A 25,238-nucleotide genomic window follows, 5' to 3' on the forward strand; every position below is an offset into this window, starting at 1 on the left:
TGACGTTTGTTATTATTAATTATTATTATTATTATTATTGTTATTGTTATTATCATTATTATTATACTAGACTACATAGAAAACTATAACAACACATAAAAGAAAGCAAAACTAGAAAAAAAAGATGTTTTAAATACAAATTTTGAAAACAAAATAAACTTCTTGGTGGGCTTGTTCATTTAGAAAAATTCCCAACTATTTTTATTCATGAGGGCAGGACCAGTACAGCATTTTAAAATATTTCTATGTCACAGAAGTTTTCCTTCACAATAATAACTAGCATTTTTGAAAAAAAAAAAACTTAATCTATTAGGGAGCGTATCCCTTTAAGGATATTGCCGGAAGTGACGTCACTGCCACAGATTGTTTAGAAGAAGAAGAATCACCACAATCGTCAATGTCCATCATATGGGCTCAACTAAATGTAACATCGCTTTCCCAAAACCCAGCAATGTGATAATTTAACCTTCAAACTTCTGCATTTGCCCGAACTTTATTGCATTAGCACCTCTGATTATATTTTATATAAATCTTTAACAACACAACACGAGTCTCCTCACAGGTGCTGCTCTCACCTGTTTTTCTCGGTGCAGCTTTTGGTCCGCAGAAAGGACGACAGAGTGAGACCTCTCTTCGTCGTCCTCCTCTCTGGTCCCCGTCTGTCTGCATGGCGCTGATGATCCGATGTGTCCACAAAACATCGCACGTTTTCAGCAGCTCTGTGGGGAGGTGAGACTTTATCTCTTTAACCTACAAACTGAGGACCTGATTGAGGACGTTCACACTGACACAGAGCTCGATGTCTCACGTGTTGATGTCTCTGTCTGATTGCTGTGATGTTTGCTTGAGTTTCTGTGGACACATTAAAGACGTCAAAGGACGCGTGAAAGACATTTTCATGCTCGTGAATAGAGAAATGACAGAAATGTGACTTGTAATTACAATTAAACACACATCATCAGCATTAGACGTGTTCAGTGTTTAACAGTGGTGACATGTAACTAAGTAGGCTACATTTACTCAAGTACTGTACTTTTGATTAATTTTGAGGTACTTGAGCATTTTCATTTTATGCCTCTGGATACAACTACTCCACTACATTGGTGTAGAAGCTGTAGTTATTTTTTTAGAGTCAGATCATTAACATAAAATAAAAATCAACTGATAGACCTATTTTAGGATTTGTTATGAGGTTAGCAGTAGGCCTATATTAGAGGTTGACAGATAATCGGCCGATATTTGGCATTTTGCCGATCATCTGTGTCAGCTTTTATTTTAATCATCGCCAATAATGTAAATTAATGAAAAAATGTGTGTATTACACTCAACCAACACCAGTAAAGGCAGTCTGCAATACATGCCAAAAAAGTGTCAGCATGGGAGGAACTTTTACTTTGTAAATCTTGTAAAAATTAATTTTTAATTTTTAAATCTTAAATTTTCACTTAAGTATATATTTCAAAAATTGCAAGGAACTTGGTGAATATGTTGTTGAAAGGTTCAGTTTTGATGAAACATTTGCTAAAGGCGTTTTTGTCAATGGAGTCTGGTGAATTTGACGAGCGTAAATTGGGAATTGAAACCGTGAACTTCTTCCCCGCTGAAACAGGCTGTCTGACATTAAGGCAAGTCTATGAAAATACTTTGAATATAGCACACACTTAAACAGATTTTGATGATTTTTTTTTAACTTTTGTTACTGGCCCCTCCACAGCAGTTCATTGCTGAGCTTATGTGTCGGACTCCAGTCTGCTTCTCCAAACTGGAGGCATGCCGACTGTATGTAACAGACTGACTTTGGAGAAGTACCTCATACAGCCCCTCTTAAAAAAAACGAACTATCCCTTTAACTGCTTTTTAAGCTAATATTTATGTACTAAAGTAAAAGTTAGAGTGCAGGACTTTTTCTTGCAAGAGAGTGTTTTATACTGCAGTATTGCTATTTTTACTTAAGTAAAAGATCAGAATAGTCTTCCACCACTTGTGTCCAGTATTTCCTTTGAGGTAATTTACTTTTAGTCACACACCGTCTGACCTCTGTGGTAATTATCAGTGACATGTGATACTGAAGCATGGCTGAAGCTTTTAACCCCAGACCAAAGCATTGCAGTAGAACGTATACACAGTACATGTCCTTAAGCACTGTAGCACAGTTTTAGGTACTTTGAGTATTTTTATAACTTTACATTTCACATTTAAGAGGGAAATGTATTTTTTTACTTCACTACATGTTATATTTCTGACAGCTGTAGTTACCAGTCAACTTTTACGTAAAGACAAAATACAAAAGATAAATTTACGCATTTTGATAGATTAATTATTTTCAGTACAAATTATCTCTGAAGGCAGAATTTTAAATTTGGAATTATGAGTGGCTGTGCAGTATTTTAATACAATGATAGGCTTTATTACCAATATTACTAATAAAAAAGCATTGGAGGGTTTTCACCTTTGACTGACACTGCAAATCTCTATTAGAAATGTTTAATGTCTCATAGAGAAACTGTGTACTGTTTTTATTCCACAACCGATTAAATTTTCCAACCAGAATCAGATTAATCATTAACTTTTACCTCGTGTAACTCCTCCCTCTCTGTGCACTCTCCATTCAGTTTCTGATTCTCTTCTTGCTGTTCAAAGGTTGTTTGCAGCTGACCATCGCTGGTTCCTGTCTGTGAGAGGAAGAGTAGCAGCTGCAAAACACGACAGTACGTCTTCTTCACTCTCAACCACAGGTAGGTGTTGTCTTGTTAAACGTGTCTAATAGAAGTTTACTACATTAAACCACCAGCAAAGATTATTATTCTATAACCGTGATGTTGGGGAAATGTTACGTTCAGATTACTAATTTACTAGAGTTTAACATTAATGAAAGTGTGAGATTAACAGTCAGGACATCTGTGTTTTGCTCTTGTTAATCTAAAATCTTTGCTCCTCAGGCTGCACGATGAGTAAGAAGCTGCTGGTGGATGTGGACTGTGGGGTGGACGATGCTCAGGCCATCATGTTGGCGCTGGCCGCCCCCAACGTGGAGCTGCTGGGCGTCACCTGCGTGCACGGAAACACCACAGTGGAGAACGTGTGTAAAAACACACTGCGGGTACTGCAAGCCTGCAATAAACTCGAGGTGAGTGAATAGTTGTTTTTCTACATAGTGTAGTTATTTTATGATCCCAACACCACTTAATTACTGGTGAATATGGACCGGCATTAATGTGACTGCTCGAGAGTGTGGGAGGAATTTACCGGTGTCATGTGTTCTGCCTCACAATGAGTTGCTGTTCCTCCAGCCGCATAACACGAGGCAGCAACTGGACCAACCACACAACACAGTATGAACTCAGCGTGAGAAAAAAGCTGGAAAAGTTTTGAGTTGCATGAGAAAATGCGGAGGAATAGGGAATATTTTCCAATTTTGGCTAGGTGCTCTGAAAAAGGAAATGAAAACAAATATCTGACATGACATTATTATTATATTAACATAAGAAATATATGAAAATAAAAAATATAAGAAAATCCCTGCTTATAATATACATTATTACTCATAAAGCGCCTTTTCTCACCCAATGAAAAAAATCTCTGAATCCAAATTATCTATAAATCAACTAGATGGACATGAATCACACACTACCAGTACATAAAGTTAAAAATATAACACTTAATTTTGAGTTGTTCCACATCTCACCTCTGTTAACTACTGTATCTATTTAAGAGGCATTATGTGTTACCAAAATCTGCATATCACACAAAGTCTTGTCTTCTAAATACTGGGGCAGAAAGTGGCAATATTAATGTTTGATATTAGGTTTTCTGATTATTGCTTTTTTTTTTTTTTTTTTGGACATGAAATAATTTTGTTGTTCACTAAATATGTCTGCTGGGTATTCTGGTCTTACTTAAACAGTAAAATTAAATGAAAGAAAACACATTTGTAACAGACATATGAATAATACATGGGAAGACGTAATTAAGAAAAAAAATAGAAGATAAACAAGAATAAATCTAATCAAAAAAAAGACCAATAGGTATCTATAAAAATACTGAGACACGTGAGTTAAAGACCTATGAAATAACTAGGAATAAAATAAGAAAAAAATAAACATGAGCCACTATGATATACTTGTTTTGCTAAAATTTGAGCAATCTGAGAGTCGACAGATTTCCATGGCGTCATGTTCTGTAACATCATGTAGTTGTAGTTTGTAGCATTTTAACTACGATTGTTAATGTTTGCATAAATCAGTGTAGAAGTCGTGTCATAATAACAGCAGTTAAACATGTTTAATCTGCTGTGCTCCTCTTTCTGCTCCTCATGTTTCAGATTCCCGTGTTTAAAGGTGCAGCTAAGCCCATCCTCGGGAACAGCCTCAGTGCGGGACACTTCCACGGGCAGGACGGGCTCGGGGACGCTCCAGACGCCAGCGCTCCGGGTGTGGAGCTGGTTCAGAAGGAGGACGCCGTGTCTGCCATGATCAGGATCGTCAGTGAGAATCCAGGAGAGGTGAGGGGGGTGACGTCGTTCTGTGTGCGTTTATTTGCTTCTTTCAGTTTTTTAACGTTTGGGTTTATTCTCCAGGTATCTCTGGTTGCTACGGCGCCCCTCACCAACCTGGCTCTGGCTGTGAGGATGGATCCATCTCTACCGAGCAAACTGCGAGGGCTCTACATCATGGGAGGCAACACTGAATGTCAGTAAAAGCGTGAATTAGTTTCTTCATTCTGCATTTTAGCAGAAGTTTGTGAATGTGACGCAGTGTCAGAGGGCGAGACAAAATACGAAACTTTTAAGGAAAAACCGCTGAATAATTTTCCTCTTTCACTTGTTCCGTATGTCTGTAGAGTTAAAAAGTGCCATCTTTTACAGCATTCATTCATTCAGCCTACTGCGACTCGAGCTGAGGCGATTATTTATTCGACAGAGAATTTATCTGCAGTGATTTTAACCCTTTAAAACCTTTGTGCGGCGTTTATACATTGTTCACAAACATTTAAACCTTTGAAACCTGAAGAAATTGGTTTCATTTCTTTTTTTAAAAAAAGGCAATCTGCAACTTGGCAAAAAATGTCCTACACATTGCAAGAAATTCTTAAATGTGATAAGAAAAAAATCCTGAAAATTAGCTTTAAAAAAAAAAGAGAGAAAATATTTCAGAATTATTTTTTTTTAATAGGGGAAAATGTTCAAATGTCCATAATTTTTAGAACCATTATTCTATTTAGAACCATTATTCTATTTATTATTTTATATTAGCATGTTTTTTTCAGTTCATTTCCTGTTTTTCTGTTTTTTTTAGTTTTATTTTTTTGTGCAAATTTCCACTTTTTTTCTTTAAGTGTTAACGTGTTGTTAAGTTGCTCATTGCTGTCTTCGGTTTTAAAGAGTTAATCATTTATGTCACTTCTCATGCAAAACTGCCAAACATTGCTTGGTTTTAACTTCCCAAATGTGACAATGTCCTGCTTTTGTCTTTTCATCTTCGGTTTTTGGACTGTTGGTCGAACAAAATAAGCAAAGTCCAACAAGTCGATGATATTTTTCATTAATTTCTGCATCATTTATATTATCAGCACACAGAGATGAATCCATTATTCAAGACAAAATTTATCGAAAAGGAAAATAATCATTAGCTGCGGCCCTAACTGTGAACCCAGTTATCAAATTACTTCAGAGTTCAAATCCTTGTCCATCAAGTGTTCTTATTATTCTGTCTACATCCTGTCTGTCCAGCTCGAGGGAACACCACAGTGTGCGCCGAGTTCAATTTTGCAGCTGATCCAGAAGCTGCGTACGTTGTACTCAACGACTACCACTGTCCGACGTACTTGGCCTGCTGGGAGTTCACCTGCTACAGCAAGCTGTCCTGGGTAAATGTCCCTTTTACATCGAGCACTTTTGTTTTTGGACACATTTTTACAGTTTTTTGACACAAATTTGTTAAAATTGTTTTTATGGGTTATTCCTTCCACCTGACAGGTGTCACAAATCAAGATGCTGATTAAACAGCATCATTACTACACAGGTGTGCGTTGGGATGGTCACTATAAAACGTCGCTATAAAATGTGCAGTTGATCACAACACAGTGACACAGATGTTTTAAGTTTTGAGGGAGCGCGTCATTGGCACTGCTGACTGCAGAAATGTCCACCAGAGCTGTTACCTGTGAACTGGAAACATGTCTTCAATGTTGGCACTACATCCAACCGACCTCACAACCACAGATCACATGTAACCGCACCAGCTCAGGACTTCCGCATCCAGCGTCTTCACTCGCGAGATTGTCAACGGCGAACACCTGATGCAACAACTGGTTTGCATAACCGAAGACGCACGCTCGTCATCTGAAGGGTCTTAACCTGAAAGCAGTTTGTCACCGTAACCAAACTGTGGAGGTGTGAGGATGGTTGGATGTAATGCTAAATTAACGGGAACGATATTGGAGGAAGCTTATAGTAGTGAAATGAACATTCAGCTGTGGTGGACATTCCTGCAGTCAACATGCCAATAACACACTCCCTCAAAACTTAATAAAAAATATATTTTGATTTTTTTATACTTTTTATTCATCCAGTATACATATTATTTTTTATTTCTTTATGATGTACATGTACATGAATTGAAGAATTACTGTGATTCTGTGCCTTGAAAAAACGTTGGCTCCCCCTGCTGGGATACACTTTATAATTTGACTTATAATTAACCCCACCTGTGTGCTTCCTTTGTAATATTGCCAAATCTACACGCTGAAGAAGTGTGTTTGGCCTTAAGTTTGGTGACAGAAAAGTTATAATTGGAGTGCTGTTTGGATCTTTTACTGTATTGATACCCAGTCTCAAAAAGTTTACTCCCGAGTGAGCGCGTTGTGTCTTATTTTTACATTGTGTTGTGACCATCCCAACGCACACCTGTGTAGTAATGATGCCGTTTAATCAGGTTCTTGATTTATCGCACCTGTCAGGTGGATGTAATATCTTGGAAAAGCATGTGCTTACTAACTTGGATTTTTACCAAAAATATTCCCAAAAATTAAGATGAACTGAAAGTGCATAAAAAATGTCTGGGATCTTATGAAAATTGGGAACAAAAACAAAAGTGTGTAAATTTCTAATACGTTAATGCATTAATGAGTAATACTGCTGCTCTTCTGTTTACGTTTCTCTTCCCGTCTCCAGGAGTTTTGCGACGCCTGGTTGGCGCAGGACACCGACAAAGCTCGCTTCATGGCACGGATCTTCCGCCACAGCATCGAGGCGTCGCAAAGCGAGCGCCTCCAGAAAGAGTTTGTGGCCGGCACGGGTTTTGTCTCCTGTGACTCGTACGCCATGGCAGCCGCAGTGGACGATTCGTTCATCACAGAGAGCGACCGTTATCCAGTGAGCGTGGAGCTGACGGGCACACACACCAGAGGCATGATGGTCGTAGACACTGTGGGCTTCCTGAAGAAGACTCACAAGGCTTTTATCATGAAGAAGGTGGATATGGAGAAGTTCAAGCAGATGATGATGGCGGCCTTACAATAAGGCAGCGTTGGTGACCAGCACGGCTGTTTCCGTCCACTTGTTTTGGCTCAGTTTTTGTTTTTCCTCTGAATGAGCTTTGAAGTTACAACTCACAATGAGTCATCTCTCTGTTAGTGTTTTTAGTAATGAGTCAACATACTAACTGTAACGGTCTCTCGCAGGAAAGACTGGGACTAAAGACTAATTTTGTACAATAAAATATTAATTCTTATGGAAGACTTATTCCTGTATGGATATACCTCATTTGTATGATGACACCTTCATTAAAAGTTTTTAATTTTAAACTAGAAATCTTCTTCGTCAGTCACATGATTTTGATGACAGGGACTAGTCCATTTTTTTAAAAAACTCTTTACATTTTATTTATTATTTATGTTGAATATATATTTTTTCATAGCACAACACACTGATTCATTCAGAAAAACGCCACACACGGTGACAGCTCCAGTTTTTTCAGCACTAAATTTTGCCGAAGGTTTGTTTATCCTTTTTTTTCCGTCGGTGTTTATTGTTGTCAAACATTTTGTAGTCCTTTGTTACCTTTTCTTTACACGTGTTCTTCAGATAATAAAGTCGCTCATACACTGACCCGCGAGTATGTACAGCTGCTCATCCAGTGTTCACTCGACCACACGGCAGCATCAGCGTCCACGTGCTTCCTCAATTTCCTTTCCGTCCTCTGAATCTTGACCTTGTGTCCAGCTGTCAGAAGAGAGAGACAGATGTTGGTTAGTGTGCAGCACAGCTCAAAACAATTAATTCAAACATTATTTTGTATGACATATAATTTTTCTCACTGGTCACTTTGGGAAAGCACAGAAAATTGGTTTCTTTTTTTTTTCATTTCAAAAGCATGGGTAAAAGGCAATGAGCAACTGGGCAAGAAATGTCTCACCAATTTGAAAAAAGAAGTAGTTGTTTTTTTAAATAAAAAGCTGAAGAAAAGGACCAGAGAACTATGTTTCTAATTATTATAATTTTATATTTAAAATTATTTGTACTGATTTTTCAGAATTTTAAGCAAAAAAAAATCATTCAATTAGCTTTTTCTTTTCTTTTTTTTTTTACTTGTTTTCAGGCAATTTTCTTGCACTTTTTGCTAATTTGTTGCTCATTTCTAGGTTATTTCCTCTTTAAGTGCTCATTGCCTTCTTCCCATGTTTTTATTTTTTTTTTTGATAAATGAAGCCAATTTGCTCAGGTTTCAAAGGGTTAAACACACACCAGCAAAGAGGGAGATAAAGCATTCACTGTTTTCTTCACTTCTCAACAGTTTCCAGATATATAAATGCTTTCAAAAGTGGGATGTAGTTACAGCGGACTCACCATTGACCTCTTGCACTCAAAGAAGGCTGTCTGCAGGGCTTTACAGTGGCCTTCCTTCAGACACTCACTGGGCATCTTCCCCTCCTGACAAATTAAGAGACCAGTCAGATTACACAGGACACTTCCCATGAGCAAAATGTGCATCCTCTCCCACATTTAGACAAATACATCTGATGCTAAAACAGTCATAAATCCCAATAACGCTCCGCATCAATGGCGTCAGTTTAGCTGACGGTAATGGTTGCCCACATAACGTTAACTAAAATTAAAAGTATTTATGGAGGTTTTAAAAAGTTAATTTTAACGCCGAATTGAACACCGTCTCACATCGAGTCGATTGATATATCATTCATTATATTTACAACTCGGGTAATAATATTTGATATTAAATTGTAAGTTTTTACAATAGACTTTGGCGTGACATGTAACGGCAGAGTAGCGGTGTGACGTTACAAAGTTGGCTATAAATGTGACTTAAGCACTAAGTGGGGTTAGTCGTACAGTGACTGGCTGGGATTAAGGGAAACACATGGACAGACGATTTTGACTTCAATTTTTAAATTTATTTTAACTATTTTTTAAAAAATGTCTTGACTGAGATTGGCCCTTTGAGTAACCTCAGAGCTACGTCTTGGGTTATGGCTAGTCGTTACATGGATGACTGCTTGGGGTTAAGGGGGACAAATCCACAAATTATCTCGTAATTCATCTCCAAGAGTCTGCAGACGTCTTGCCAACATTGTTATGAACCGCAGCGCCTTGTTTCACGCACCTGTGCGTTATGACCACTGAGCAGAGGACGTTTTCTTACCTTTACGACGCAGTCGTGCTGAAGGAGACACGCTTTGAAGTCCTCTCTGATGCCCGCGCAGGCTCTGCTGTCTTCCTCTTTATCCTCATAATATTTCGGCATTGTGCAGAATCCACTTTAATACTAATACTCTCTTATTCATGAATTAACAAGAGCGAGAATCGGCTAGTTGACGGCGCCACTGTTATGTATTGAACCAGTAAGCCACCATGTTTTTAAAACTGCATGATGGGAAAACGGATGTGCTTTGCACAAAAAAGTGCATGCTGGGAAGGTTTGTAGTTTTTTGTCCCCCCGTTACTTTGTTTAACCCTTTGAAGCCTGAGCAAATTGGCTTTATTTCTTTCTAAAACATGGGAGGAAGGCAATGAGCAATGAAAGAAGAAATGACCTCAGATTTAGCAAGAAATCAATAAAAACGTCAAGAAAAGTACCTGGTAATTAACAGAGTAAGATTTTGTAACATGATTTCAAAAATGTAATTATGATCATTAGAAATATAGTTTTTCCCTTGGTCTTCTTCTATTTTACCTATACATTTTCCCAAGCTTTTCAAAAATTTGTTGTTGTTTTTTTTGCATTTTGTAGTACATTTCTCACCCAGTTGCCCATTGCCTTTACTCCCTGTTTTTGAATTAAATCACATCAATTTGCTGAGGGTTCAAAAATTTAAACGTGCTGCTTTCAGATGCCTTTCACAAAAGAAGTGACGTCTCTCAAGGTTTCAAAGGGTTAAGTGAAAAGGAAAAAAAAAATACATATAATTTTCTGGTCGTGTTTGTAATTATAATTTACTTTGCTTTTTATGCAGCTGTTCTAAAATCAACCCTGGTGATGCAGATGGCATGAGTAAGTATAACAAAATCACAACACAGAAAAATGGCCATGACTTCTAACAACATTTTATCATTTATTTCAAAGATGTCCATGAAAAATGATGTCAAAAACATCAGAGGCAGGCATACACATGTACACGATGAAGGCACATGAACTGATGGGTGTATGGGGTTGTCAGTCAAGGAAAATTGTTTTTTGGTCTCCAGTTCACTTTCCACAAATACAGTAGGCGGAGGGGATCAGAGGGATCACATGACCTGTCCATGCTGTTTTCATGCATTCAGTTTCTGTTTGTATGTGGATCCAGGACAAGAGGGACAAGCAAATCCCGTTAGCAGTATTGAACATGTCTTTCAGAACAGTTTCTTCCTCTCATATTCTCCCAATAAAAAAAACAAAAAATTCTGATGAAGAGGCAACAAACAAGCAACTTCAGTTTTTTTGAGTACAGCTCTAACGTAGATGGTTTGATCAGGGGGTGGAGGAGCCTGCTCTGACCCAAAAACATGTTTTCTAAATTACAAATAATCATGCAATTGAACATGATGTACAAAAAAACTGTCCTGCCTTCATTTCAATTCCACCAAAAGGCACTTCACTACCCCCTTGAATAAACCATTGAAATGTAAAATGAGTGAATTAAAAAATAGCTTCCACTCAAAACATTGGCCACACACACAAACAAAACAAGTGGATTTCAAAAAATGAGGCAGAAGAGAAAGAGAGAGTGAGGGAAAGAAAGAAGTAATGTTCATTGCTTTGTTTATATATTTACAATCAGTGAAAGTACTACACAGCCAAATCATACAACAAAAAGGCGCACACTGCAGTGATCAGTAGTCTTAATGTTCTGTCCAATCGGAAAACAGAGACGCAATTGGACAAAATACAAAGATTTGGAGGAGTCAGTGAAATGAGCAACTAGTGTGGGAAGATGGGAAATTTAAGTTCAACGGTGAAGGGTGTGATGGCAACAAAAAATAGTGAAAAAGCAGTGCAAATCACGCTGTTTCAGATGCTAATCTGGTACAAAACCCCCCTCTCTTTTTACCACGTTCACTTAGCACTGATATTGTTCTTAAAATCCAATCGCTAATTGGACTGTGTGTGTTTCTTTAAAAATATTAGTATATCCAGCAATCAAAGTGTAGGCAAGAGTAAGAGATTGGAATCATGTTGCTGAGACAATTTCAAGGGACCTGGATTTAAGGCACAATTTTTCCAAATTTTGACCCACTTCAACAGAATCTATTAACAACTGTCCTACCATTCGGTCTAAGAAAAAAAAATTAATAGTTTTAGTTGTTTCACTTCAAGTGAATAGAAACCGGTACAGACTGAACCGAGCTACTTTGCCAGCAGCTGTAATAATGAAAAGAAAATGTACAATTTAGAAAAAAAAACAAAACAAAAAAAAACACAACAGTACACAAATAAAACAGACTCTGAACTACCATAAACATCTCTTAATAGAATAAAAATATATTTTACCTCTTGTACAAATTAAAGATTTATTTCAAATAAATTAAGTCACCTTCATAGATCGTCATAGCTGTAATAATATATCAATATAACAATATATTCCTTCGGGAAAATGACGCCAAGGCAATGTCTGATTGGTTTACTATAAATGGACACTGAGGTCAAACACGGCCTGTCAGACACGAGGTGAGATAGATATGGTGTCATGGTTTTCTCGATGGATCGGGGTAGTTACCACGGCCTACAGTTTGGTCAACGTTGTTACTGACTGGCTACAGGCAGGATTTTGGAAGCTCGTCCTGAGTTTCAGGAGGAGTGGAGTATTTACGAGTGGCTGACAATACTCTGGGAGTGAGGGAAACATTGTTGTTTGGGCTGGTGTTGATCTAGAGCTCCGTCATCTCGGTCGAGAACGAGGGCAACTGGCCATTAGTGACGACAACATTCTTGATCATGGTGGGCTTCTGCTGGGGCGCTAGTGACAGTGCAATGCCCCAGCTCGCCCGAAGGTGGCAGCATTTAGTAACGGAGGAGGATTTGGCAGCATCTACACCAGTGGCCAGGTGACTGGTTCTCCCCAGACGTGATGATTTGTCCTTGGTCGGTCCGAGCGGTTTTTCTGATTGGGTTCAAAGCTGCTGAACAGTCACTTTGAAAGCCAGAGCTGGAAACGGATGTCTTCACGCACTCCGCCGTTGTTCTTTAGGACAGTAGTATTCACATTCTCACAAATGAATTAAGAGCACACGAGTGAGGGGGAGAGATGCAGAAAGAAATCGATCGATGAGAAGCAAAACAAAGTACATTAGGGGGGGAAGAGCGGGGACAGAGAGGTGACGCTCCTCAGACAAGCTCAGACGAGCAACTCTAGTGGGCTCTAATGACTTCACTGCTGGTTGCTAGGTGCCAGAGGCCCTGCGTAAGCAGTCTAGGAGATTTTGGTCCCCCAGGGGCCATGATTCATGTGCCCGCTCCAGAACAGTCAGCCAGCTACCCTCTTTATATGGATCTGCAGGAGGAGAGCAGAACGTCACATGTGTTATTGGACAAAAACAAGGAGGCAGCATGCGTCTGGAGTCATTATCGTTCAACTGGAGATGAAGAGGAGTGTCGTGTGACTGTCTTACCTCACTGAGGATGGCCCACACCGCAGAGTCTTTGAGAACAGAAAGCCGAAGTGCGATGACAGGATTGAAGGCAGGATCTACAGCTCCCTCTGCCACACCCTTCTCAAACTGACCTGTATGTTAAAAACAAACACACAAGCACATATGAAGCACTGTGAAGCTTATCTTAACTATAGGAGCAGTGCTCTGCCAATAAGTAACCAGTCACAGGTGCTCATGTGAGGAAAAATCACTCACTGACTCACTGGAAGAATGGGAACTTTATTCTACCACCATATTTCAAGACAAGGGCGTCTTTTTTTTGTTTTTTTTTAAAGGTCCAGCGTGTAAGTGTCTAAGTGTGTTTTCTTTAGTGTATGATCACCAGAAAAAAGAATTGTCATGGGGTTTTATTACCCGTTGTAACCTGTTTTTTACCTGATGTGAACACCAGACGTGGCCACACTCGAGGAGTTTACTATCATGTTAATGTAGAGATCAAGGCAGAAAAGGCGTCAGTAGCGACAACATCGGTGGAATGCAAGGCCTCTAAATCAAGCCCATCGGGAGTACGTGTCTCTCATGCTGCCAATGTGAGAGATTGATGATGAAAAGTCCCACCAGTACTTCTGCATGTGTGCTCCAGATCTAAGCTGCCCCTGCTGTTTATATACATACCAGTCCATTTGAAAACGACTCAGGAACACGTCAAGTTTGTAAAAAACACTCTATTTTAATGTGAATTCCCAGCATAGAGCTTTTATTTTGAAAAATGGACAGCTACATAACAAAGACAGCAAACTAGATTGCGTCATGGCCAAATGCAAGTATGACGCTTATTATATGAAACTTTGTGGACCTTGAACTAATGACTCAGGAAAAATCTGGACCTCGAGGCTGGACCAGTTGGGGACCACAGCTCTGGGGCCATTTATGTTTTTGCGGCGGCTAATGCGGTTTAAGAGCAGCGTTGCCACAATCAGAAAAAAAGGTGAGCACAATTAGCTGGTGCACGGTGAATGGCTTGTCTCTGACATGCCAAACAGCATCAGAGAAACACTGATCTGACACGTGAAACAGCGTTGTTCAGTGTTTTTACCCGTTTTAATTCCCTGGTCCATTTGTTTTGGAGAGGAAGAGACCTCTGTGGTAAAAACCTTCTGAGCTAAGAATAGTGAAGGAATCTTTACTGGCAGTTCCCATGAAAAGTTCCAGTTGGTTGCAATCTGCAGTCCTCACCATTAGATGCCACTTAATCCTACACACTGCTCCTTCAACAAAAAAGCCATGGAACAAAAAACTAATTAGGAAAAACGTCAGCGACAAAATAAAGATGAGAAAAGGGCTGTGGCTGAGAACATTTCACACACTTTTTATATAATGTCTGTGACTGCAGGCACCATCAGTGTGTAATCTGATCCTGATGTTTCAGTGTGTTTTAATACACGCACGCGCACACACAGATACACACACACACACACAGTCAACTCCACTCACCAATCCTGTAAAAGCGGTCTTCAGTTCGCTTGTACTTGTCTTTGGTCAGCAGTCCAGGTTCCTAACACATGAGCACAGTGAAAGATGGCCGGTAGATTAAAATATGAAATGAAAATGTTAATGATTTCTCATCTGAGCAGCACTTAAACAGATGCCAACATCTGTGCCTCCGCTGGGAGTGTGAATCATAATGTGAGAATGTATCGCCTCTGGCAGAGCAAGCGATTCTGTCACGCTCACATTCCTGTCAATAATCAATATGCTACGTCCCTGAGAGCAACCACTCAATGTAATTTAATCAAAACCGTTTGCACAGCACACCACAGACGGGTGACAGACTGTGCGTGCGTGTGTGTGTGTGTGTGTGTTTCCATACCGAAACAGGCAGTATTTCCACTGTGGTGTTCTCGATCTTGTCCCCTGGGTGCTCTTGGTTACCGCTGCGAAACAGGAACCTGCCAATCAAATCAGGCATTCATTTCAATATTTACGTCAATGAATCAGCATTCTTGCACTTTTCCCCTCATGGCAGCTGCCACACAAATACTCAAGTCGCTTGTGGAAAGTACGTTACTTCTGCAAGTTATGTTCATGAAATGAAACTCTAGGTATTCAAAAGTATGTACACCTCTTGTGTCATCAGGGGTTAACTTTCAGTAGGGGATATTTTCAAAGGCTATGTTTCTTAGATCTCATATTCAGGTTATAGCTGCAGGTTTTGAACATATAAAATTCCTGTACTTCTGCCTTTTTAGCCAGCTGAAGAGTCTCACAAGATTTCAGAGCAACTGGAGGATGATTTGAATTCGCAGAGCATGGGCACAGTGTGAAATACGAGCTTTAGTTTGGATTTGGGGTTCAAAGTTTGCAAGATTTCAAAGAAAAATATATTATCATGCTTCTCTTACTTTATCCAGGGTTCCTACAGATTTTTTTTTACCTATAAACTTTCAAAACTCCACTTCCACAACTTTTTCATAAGTAGTTTAAAATGGAGGGTCCTATACAGCGTTACAGACACAGATTATTAAGCACACATTTCCCAGGCATTTTTGGAGGATAGAAAACTGAACATCTGACAGATAGATGTCAATGCAATTCGACATGTTTGATCAGAATTTTGAAAAGTCTGGATGCATTTGTTTGTTGTCAACAGTCATCTGTTTTATGGACGTGTGTAAAAACTGTTTTGCGACCTTCCCTGAACCCGAGCGTCCACGATACTTTAATAAATGATACTTTAATAAATGAAGGTTGATCACCTTTTTGTCCCTTCAAGCTTCCCCCGTCTAAGTGGACGACCCATCAAACATCTATGCATGTATAGATGTCCGTATAACAACAACCTTCACCAGCATTATTAAACGACACTGACTGTTAATGTTGGGAATCAACAGAGGCCTCATGATAATGACATTACCTGGCACTTAAGTCACTACACAATATTATTGCCATTTTAAATGTTTTGCCATATGCTGAGTATTGGGATAACATATATTGCAAGTTATTACAGTTTTTACCACACAAATTATTTCCCCAGAGGAAAACTTTGTCAACATATTTTTTATCATATAAGATAAAGTTTTCAGTCTGCTCATGTCTCCTCAGTCATTGTTTTGTGGCAATATGTATCTAGTGGAAGGGGAAAAAAATATTTTTTTAATAGGCCATCAAAAGTTTATCTTTTTATTAGTAATTTTTAAAATTCAAATAGTAAAAAAGCGATACTTTGTGTCTGTTTATCGATACAATATTGTATCCAGTCCCTACTAACAGTGAAATTTCACACATTTTATGTGCTTCAAATCTCAGTGTAAAAGCATTCAACCGCTCCATAACAGCTTTTCTGCAATATCCCGTTTCTCTCTTTATGTGACAGCTCGTTTCTCTTCTCTATAAAGGAGCACTGCTTTAGAGACGATGTGACGCCAGTGTGGTCCATGTGTATCTTGTGATGCTGGTGACGTTTCAACAGTTATGCACACAACACTAGTTTTTGTGTAATGTTAGACATATTTGGCAATTTTAAACATTAACCACAGTTATGTATATTCAAAACGGTTTTCCAATTCTAAACCATTTCCAGGCATGGAAAAACTGTTTTTCTCATTTAATAGCTTCTGTGAATTACAAGACTGTGGGAACGCCGTTAATCTGGGGAAAAAAAGGCTGTTTTGACTTAAATGTTTACAGGTGCATTGTTTTTACTTGTATTAAAATATTTACAGAGAGTTGGAGACAGAGGAAGAATGCCAGCCAGTGACGGATCATAAAGCACGCTGTAAATCTCTACAAACTGCTGATGAGATGTTGTCTAATCAAAAGAGTCTGAGTCAGTGTAATTGGTGTCATTCAAAAGCAGAACAGACACTTCAGAGCCAGACAGTGGAACTCTAGATGGCCCCGTTCCCACTCGCTGCCACTTACATGCTGAGTGACTGACAGTCTCTCACACACTTCTCGTCTCGCCATCCTAACATTATCTTTGCGAAGAGCAGTGGATGCATTCATCGCTGTAAAACGAATCTCCACATGACCAAATATTAACATCCCTTTCAGGTCTGCTCAGATCCGAGCCGTCGGTTTCGCTTTCAGCTCTCTTTATATTCACTGTCTTGCTCCCTCTCTGCCGCAGCTCCACAGAGAGTAGGAGGCCGGCCCGAGAATGCTTATTTTAGAGCACTCTCATTAGCTCAGCCTGATCCCTGAAGAGACACACAGCACGCACACACAGCGCACACACTGAAGCTAGGCCTGAATCACATAAGGGCTGCAGGTAGATATACAGAGAAAGATTTTTGCATGTGCAGATGTTTCAGTCATGATGATAAAATATGCATGATGCTCACCATATCTGAATGCAAATGATATCCAAACACATCACTTACAGTAAAAGCCCCTCATACGTACTTCTCTATGCTCACAGGGCGGTCAAATTTGAAGAGGATGTAGTCTCCGGCAGTAGGAGTGATGGCCCAGAAGAAGTCCTCTCCTAGGTACGTCTTCTCTAGCGTGTGACCCTGATACACCTGTGTGACATGGAAAACATGTTAAGTTCCACAATGATCATTGATTATGAGGTCAAGGGACATAGCATTAAAGGTCAAGTGTGTAGGATTTAGGGAGATATATAGTATGCAGTATTGGAATAGTATGTTTTCTTTAGTATATAATCACCTGAAAATAAGAATCGCTTTGTTTTCATTACCTTAGATTGAGTCAAATTTATCTACATAGGGAGTACTTATCTATAGAGTCCACCATGTTTCTACAGTAGCCCAGAACGGACAAACCAAATACTGGCTCCAGATAGGGCCATTCGCATTTTCGTGTCAGCCCCTCTGTAACAAACAGCGTCGGAAAAACAGATTTTTTTCAACTGCTTTATTCAGTGTTTTAATCCTCGGGTCCGTTTGTTTTGGAGAGGAAGAGACCTCTGTAAATAATTTAGCTCTCAGTAAAAACCTCATGAATAAAAAAAGTGAGCATACATTTAGGGATGTGCGATGATATCGCCAAGTCATAAGCCGATACTAGCTTGTTAATTACGTTACAGAGGAGACCTGATGATCACTAATTTTTAGGTGGAAAAAAAAGGTTGATATAACGATATCGATATTGCTTTTCAGCCAAATGAGTTGTTAGATATTGGCATAATGGATATTAGCAAAAATCCAATATAATGCATCCCTACTCACTTTAGCACGTGCTGGACTAGCGGCCTGACTCTGATAAGCCAAATAGCGTTGAAGAAGCACTAATTTGTCACACAAAACTTTTATTCAGTGTTTTTACCGGTTTAAATAACCGGGTCTTTTTGTTTTGGAGAGACAGAGACATGTTTGGATAATTCGGGTCCAAGTAAAAGATTCCTGAACATTAAACACTGAAGGAATCCTAACTAAGCTTCAGCTGGTGGAATCTGCATTCTTCACCACTAGATGGCACTAAATCCCCCTAAATGTTACACACTGTTCCTTTAAATGTATTATAGTTTTTTTAAAGAACAGTAAAGTACAGATAACGACAATTTAAAGATCCAGAGTTAATATACTTTCAATGGGGCCCTGTCATGATACCTTCACTGAAGTGGAAACCTCAGCTGGGGGGTTGACGTGCATCTTGTGGAGCAGTGGCTTTAGGAAGTCCTTGTCCTGCAGACAAAGACAGAGGAAACCAATATTTCTACACCGGAAGTAACGTCTAATGTTGTTGCAAATAAATGACTGTGAATGTGTGAGACTCACTGTGAGTTTTTGGATCTTTCCAGCAAGGGAAGAATGGAGTCCCACGTGTTGAAACAGGGAGGGTCTGAACCGCACACGCAGGCTGGACTTCTGCCGCTCGCAGTGTTTCTTTTAAAAAGGAAAATGAAGAAATGATGAGACCCATTTCCCTTACAATGACACTTATCATATCAATACAGTAATCACAGAACATACCGCATCTTTCTCTGGATTGCAGACTTTGACCCAGAGGATGTGGTCCAGCAGCCAGTCGATGGGCTTCTCCTTGTAGAACATGAAGATGAACTCAACAATGAGGTTTAGGTCTGGAGCCTGGAACATTTTTCCTGAAGGAGAGAAAGAACAAGGACGGTTTATAGATATCCTGCACAGAAGCAGTCAGCATCCTTTACAACGAGAATATTAAAACATTAATCTGAACAAAAACAAAACGAGAAAAAAACAGATTCACTTGGGCTAAAAATAAACAAATTCCTCATTAACATATTGTAGTGATGAGCTTACTTTGGATTTGCTTTCCCCTGCCAAATCCAAAGTTCTCACACCTTCTGAAAAAATAAATTCAATTACTTTTCAAGGACTTCACAAGCCAAATTCCCTCAAATTCAACACGGATTTGAGACACGGATCAAGGTTAATTACTGTTACAACACTGAGAATTTCTACAATAAGTGGCCGATTCTACAGCTGCTCACAGACAATTAAAATGACAGAGAGAGGCTTGAATGTGTGAAGCATAGGCTGTTTATAAAGATGGATAACACATATCATCTTCTTCTCAATATACAAAAATGAAGCCAAAATATCCTAGATGCTGCCACTGACATCTCGTGCTTTTGAAGCCACTGGCAATCAGGAAGTGGGGTTGTGGTATTGATTCCCGATTCAAAATGACTATTTTCACTTTTGGGATTTGATCCAGAAGAGCCTCAACATTCAACAATTTTATTCCCCTCCAAGTTAGCGGAGGGCTAAACCAGAAGTTAGCCGTTTGGCCGCTTGGCTGTGATTGGCTGCCGTAAGTCTCTTATGTTCCTGCTCTATGGGCCCCATACTGCAGAAGATTCAGGCAATTTCGCCACTGAGAAACATTAATAGGAATGCACAGGGACCCGCCTGGAATGCAATATCTATTCCAATATCCATGTCTATTTATGTCTGTTTTCCAAAACTTTAAAAGCCTTGACTTTCTCCCTCAAATTCCCACACTTTAAAGTATTTCAAGGACCTGTGGGAACCCTGAAAATCACAGCATTTCCTGTGACCCAGTTTCTAAAGTAGTCAATAAAATCTCCATATTTCCTCAACCAGCTGCTCCGGATCCACAATAACATTTGACTGTTTATCATAAATCCTACGAGTCTTAAAAGTGGTTTTGAAAAACTTAATTTGAGTTAAGGGAATCAGTTAACAATTTAGCCAAAAAGGTCACTGTTCTGCAGATCTTGTTTTTTTGACAGACTGCAGAGTATTGATCAAGTGCTTAATGGACCGTACCGATGAAGCCCAGCTGAGAGAACTCCAGGATCATCCAGTCCTCTGACGAGAGCTGCAGGGCAAAGTTCTTCATAGTGGCAAAGTAGTTCGGCTTGGCCACAATGTCGTCCTCCAGCTGAAGGAGCAGAGAGAACAAAATGTAAGACAGGAAAAACCACTCCAGGAGTTGGGGTTCATTCTTGATGGAGAGGGTGAGAGGCAGAAGGGGGACTCCGCTACGTTCACTCAAGGACAAAACTCTGGACCGCTTTAGGGAACACTTCTGAGCTGCTACACTAAACTAGATTGGCAGTAGAAGTCAGACAGGAAATACCTCTTCCCTCCAGGTGAGAGCAGAGAATGGAGATGACATACCCCATGCATGAGACATAAAGATAGGAGATTAACAACACAGTGAAACTAAACCATGAATGGCGGGCGTTAGCACTTCAAATCTGCTCAGAGTAAACATTCATATAAACATTCCCAAATTGGACGCCTAGTTTCGCCAAGAGGACAGATAAGAGCTGTAGAAGTCTAAGAGGATTAGGCTCAGAATAAGTGAAACCGGCTCCGGTCTGATGAAAACAACGCTGGCTCTGATGAATGACTGTGACGACACGCATTTGCTTCAAGTACCCGGCATGTTTTAATTTGGTGTGACACGCTTCAAACTAAAACGAAACCAGTGTTTGCCTGGTAACAGGCTTTCACGCTGACACATATGAGTAACTGTCTGCAGAGGCCTCCTTCAAAATGTATTCCAACAAGTTGCTAAAGGAACATTTATTTTATTCATTTATCTATTTTCAGGGGATCTATTATGCTCTTCCATTTTTTAGATCTTATATGTAATATGTAATGTCAAAATGAAGAACGTTAATGTGAAATATGGTCAAAGTTTCAGTAACGAGGCAAGCGTGTGTAAAATTGATCCCTTTGAGCAAAAAACTCAGGTTTCCTGCTGTTCTGAATACTCCTTTTCCAACATTTTTTCCACTCTGGCGACAGTATGGCATCATAGTGTGCCGGATATCTTTATATGGTCGTCTGCTCAGAGCATTGTCAATGCAAGTGTTTATTTTGTAGCCTATGTAGCCTACACTGCTAAATGAAGCCACAAGCTAACATCAGGGAAACATGTAAACGTGGTTGCTGGTGTCGTAAATTTCTCCTCGATTTCAGATCATATTCCTGCTGGAACATGTCTGATTGTGTTTCGAAGCTTTCATCCAAGGGTGTCCAAGCTTTTTAAAATACCGGTGACATTAGATAATGTGAGAATATGTGGGGGCCATCTGCTTTTCGTATCATATGGGTTATTACAATTTTTAAAAAAAACGGAACGGTTTCATCCTTCAGTGGAAAAGTAGTTATCTTTCCACCATTCCTAACAAAAAATGTCTGTTGCTAGGTACCCGTTCATTTGTTTGCTTACCATCCAATTATGAAAATTAGTTCCGCCTACATTGTTCCTACTTGGTGCATGTCTACAAACTGTATGACAGTCCTTCCATTGTCATAAGAACAAAAAAAATACAAGTAAACTTAACAATTAACCAGTAATGTGTGGTGAGCCACAAACAGTATATTGTGAAATACAGTACAAGCCACGGGGCGTTTAAAATCAGTTTGTGACCCACAACTGGCCTTTAGGCTGGACTTTGGACATGCTTGTTTTTGTTGGTGATTTTTTCAGAGTTGAAAGAGTTTTTTTTCTCTGTGGCAGTCATCACCTGGCTGCAATGGCAGTGTAGAGACAACAAGAAAACGAAGACCCAGAAATGCAAGCCAATCAAAGCAGACTGGGCTTTTTGGGGAGGGAGACTTAAACAGACAGGCACTAAAACAGAGCATTTCTGACAGAGGACTTGTAAAAGTACATTCGGGCATACAGCATGTGTATAAAAAGTGTTTTTTGACTATTAAAGCATGTAAATATGTTCTAGGAGAAACCTTAAATATGAGTATGAGCACAACAGGTTAAGGACATACCTGGACATAATAAACTCCTTTGCTCACAGCATACATCATGAGGAAGGAATAGTCCAAATTCTGCTTTGTTCGCCATCTAAACAGAAAAAAAGTCATCAACGTACATGATAAAAATATATGTGCATAGAAAAGTGAAGTCATTTTTACTGTATTTTAAAAGTCACCCTCAGCAAGAGACATACTGCTTCACATTCAAAAGGTGAATTGTGCAAATCAGGTATTCCCAGGTACACTGAACAACAGGCTCCATTTGAATAATTTATAAACCAAAGCTGTCACACTAATTGTTTGATCTGAATGCTCTGCCCTTGTTGCAGACTGACTCGTGGCTGCAGGTGGTTGTGATGCTTCCAGGGGCCAGGTGTGGAAGGTGTCAGACAAACACACACACACACACACATTTGACACACAGGTGAACAGACACCATAAATGTGAGGGCATGCACGTGAAGTTTAACTCAGCCAGGTGGTTGCTGCAGTTTCAGCAGTGAGTGAATGCAAAAAGCTTTTTTTCCGTCCCATTCATTCCGATGCATGCACACACACATATAAAACAAGGGTCTGAAAATATTTACACCATGTCTAACAAGAAACTAACTGTTCAGATTGCCATCAGAAGCATCTATGCTCACAAACACCCACATACAAACACAGCACTCAGTCCTCTGGGCCTACAGGCTATTATCACAGAACGTACTGTAAGTAGTTGGCACAAACTGCACCATAAACAGATTTCTAATGGAGCCAGTTGTTAGCCGACTATAAAGGGAAGATAAGTACAGAGGATAATAAGAGGGAGCACTACAGAGAGAAAGAGATAGAGGGTGCTGCTGCTGATGACCTTGATCTGACTTTGAGAAATGCCTGTGGAATACTAAGTACCCAGGCAGCCTACCTAAAAGCTCTCCCTCCCTCCCTCCCACTTTCCCCCTGACTCATCCTTCTTCTTTTTCTGCAATCCTCATCACGGCTCTCCTGCATTTCAGTTCTCTCAGGGCTGTTTTCTCCATGATTACCATAATGATTTCTATCTGCATTTTTGTCTAATTGAATGCCGGAGCAGTGAACATGTGATAAGAAAGACGTCTTGGCTTTGTAATTTGCTTACTTGACTCTCTCTTTGGAGTCTCCAAAAGTCTCTTTGAGGTTGGTGAGGTCGGGGTAATAGGCAGCCGGCGGTGAGATCACCTCCAGCAAGCCTGAATTCAGCTCTGTAGAAAACCTGGGGAAAAAGAAGAAGAAGAAGAAGAAGAAGAAGAAGGTGATGTTGACAGTGTAACACACTTTTCTCACGTTCACCACTTTACAATATTTACACCGTGTTGCTTGCCAGGGTCCAGACCTCTGTATCCACCTGTTCCAATAAGTTCGAGTTGACTTATTATGGTCTGAAAGTGTAACATGAAACGGCGATTTCTCAGTTAAAATGAAAAACAACCAATCAGCGCCATGGGTGTTTCTGTTTATTCTGGCAATATGTTTTAATTCTTTGTTCTCTATATCAATGTGTTGTTTACAATTTGTGGAATTAAACTGAAAATGTGGTATTTTATCCAATGTGTGGTAATCGAACTAATGACTAAGGAGAGCTCTGGACCCCGTGGATGGACCAGCTGGGAACCACTGATGAAATTAAAGCACTATGTATGAGTGTATCGAAATTAATATATATCTCAAACTTAAAGATGTGCTATTGTGTGTAACTTTTTTTTACTGATTATGAGAGGGGTACCCTTTTTTCGCATGAGCACCTACCCCCCCAAAATGTCTTTGCACGGCCCTGGTAAGGACTTAGCCTTTGCACATACTCTGGTGTAGCAGTGGTGCTGACCCATTCAGGAAGATATATTGGTCTCTTGTGATTAGTTAGGGGAAAATAAAATCCCCCTCCCCCACAGAAAGCGGTTAGGGTGGAAGCTATGTCAGACGATGGAAATGCAGTGAAACAAGTTGACAATTCTGTCTGATATCTGAAAACCTTTTAGAGTATCTGTAAGGGAAGCAGATGTGTACTCACTCTTTCTCCAGGCCAGCAACCACGCTGTGCACGTAGTCCACATCAGTCTGCAGACACAAAACCAGGCAGACACATTAGACACACAGACCTGCTTCACATCATGTTTTAACTCATTGAGCAGAAGCATCATGCAGGGATTCATACTGTGCAAAGGTGATATCTCACCTCTCCAACGAAGACAATAATGACACAGTCAAGTTTCTCCTCTGGTGACAGCTTGTCTATTAGTGAACGCAACGTCTCTGACAGATAAGACTTCACCTTCCGCTTCACTGTGGGGATCCCCATCACCATGGTAACTGAGAAGAAGAAGTAGTGTGAGGTGAGAACAGGAAGTGTCGAAGGCTGCAGGGGTGCCGGTTTAACCGAGTGGATCCAAAAATCAAATAATCTTTGCTTGTTAGACGACGGCTAATTACACTGGCCTGAATCCACGAGAACAGAAACTCGTGCCCAGACTGACAGATGGCAGAGGGAAGCATGACTGATGGAGGTAGTTTGGAATGCATTTGCACTACCTACCAGGCTGCATGTTAATACAGCAAGCCTTCTTTAGCTACAGTCTTACACAATGTGAGTAAAGCTATTTATTCCAAAAACATACATTTCAATTTACAACTTGAGCAGAGAGTCACTGAATCACCACATAGAGGCAGCAGTGTTTGGACTTTAGATAGAGGTAACAAATATTTATGATAGCTGGCACTGATTCAGTATCATTCTTTATCTAGAGATCTGTAACGCCTAGCTAAATAACTTCATGAGCTTTTACTGCCATCTAAGTAAATAAAGGCAGACGTGCCAATGACAACTGCAATAAGACAAACAAACTAGAGAGCAGAAGTGAAATAGAGTTTCAGAGATTGTCTGGCAACTCTGTTCTTATCAGCATTCACACATATTTTTACCAATAAAATTTCAAAGCT

General features: G+C 39.7%; 3 protein-coding genes across 3 annotated transcripts in view; 1 reads left to right on the forward strand and 2 right to left on the reverse strand.

The window, feature by feature from the left end:
- Positions 1-405: 405 nt before the first annotated feature.
- LOC121948986 (inosine-uridine preferring nucleoside hydrolase) lies at positions 406-7,810 on the forward strand. The gene is made up of 8 exons (XM_042494570.2): positions 406-424; positions 594-729; positions 2,641-2,735; positions 2,940-3,127; positions 4,322-4,501; positions 4,577-4,688; positions 5,729-5,865; positions 7,172-7,810. The coding sequence occupies exons 1-8, from the start codon at positions 409-411 to the stop codon at positions 7,517-7,519; spliced, it is 1,212 nt and encodes a 403-aa protein (XP_042350504.2). The 5' UTR covers positions 406-408; the 3' UTR covers positions 7,520-7,810.
- Positions 7,811-7,854: 44 nt separating this feature from the next.
- Positions 7,855-9,899, reverse strand: coa5 (cytochrome C oxidase assembly factor 5). The gene is made up of 3 exons (XM_042494571.2): positions 9,657-9,899; positions 8,846-8,929; positions 7,855-8,221 (listed from the first exon to the last, which is right to left on the reverse strand). Exons 1-3 carry the CDS (start codon positions 9,756-9,758, stop codon positions 8,180-8,182), a joined length of 228 nt encoding a protein of 75 aa, XP_042350505.1. The 5' UTR covers positions 9,759-9,899; the 3' UTR covers positions 7,855-8,179.
- A 647-nt stretch (positions 9,900-10,546) lies between these two features.
- The window catches only part of mgat4a (alpha-1,3-mannosyl-glycoprotein 4-beta-N-acetylglucosaminyltransferase A), a 43,867-nt gene continuing 29,175 nt past the window's right edge, over positions 10,547-25,238 (reverse strand). Inside the window, exons 4-16 of the mRNA XM_042494458.2 lie at positions 24,478-24,611; positions 24,313-24,359; positions 23,404-23,517; positions 22,297-22,372; positions 20,323-20,437; positions 19,021-19,151; positions 18,826-18,933; positions 18,658-18,732; positions 17,489-17,607; positions 14,955-15,033; positions 14,579-14,639; positions 13,103-13,215; positions 10,547-12,984 (exon numbers count right to left, since the gene is read on the reverse strand). Of these exons, the coding sequence (XP_042350392.1) occupies positions 12,958-12,984; positions 13,103-13,215; positions 14,579-14,639; positions 14,955-15,033; positions 17,489-17,607; positions 18,658-18,732; positions 18,826-18,933; positions 19,021-19,151; positions 20,323-20,437; positions 22,297-22,372; positions 23,404-23,517; positions 24,313-24,359; positions 24,478-24,611 (1,199 nt within the window). The 3' untranslated portion in view covers positions 10,547-12,957. The remainder of the gene's footprint in view (positions 12,985-13,102; positions 13,216-14,578; positions 14,640-14,954; positions 15,034-17,488; positions 17,608-18,657; positions 18,733-18,825; positions 18,934-19,020; positions 19,152-20,322; positions 20,438-22,296; positions 22,373-23,403; positions 23,518-24,312; positions 24,360-24,477; positions 24,612-25,238) is intronic.

The sequence above is a fragment of the Plectropomus leopardus genome, chromosome 10 (assembly GCF_026936395.1).
Source record: "Plectropomus leopardus strain MGB_pleo_1.0 chromosome 10, ASM2693639v1, whole genome shotgun sequence".
Classification (NCBI taxonomy): domain Eukaryota; kingdom Metazoa; phylum Chordata; class Actinopteri; order Perciformes; family Serranidae; genus Plectropomus; species Plectropomus leopardus.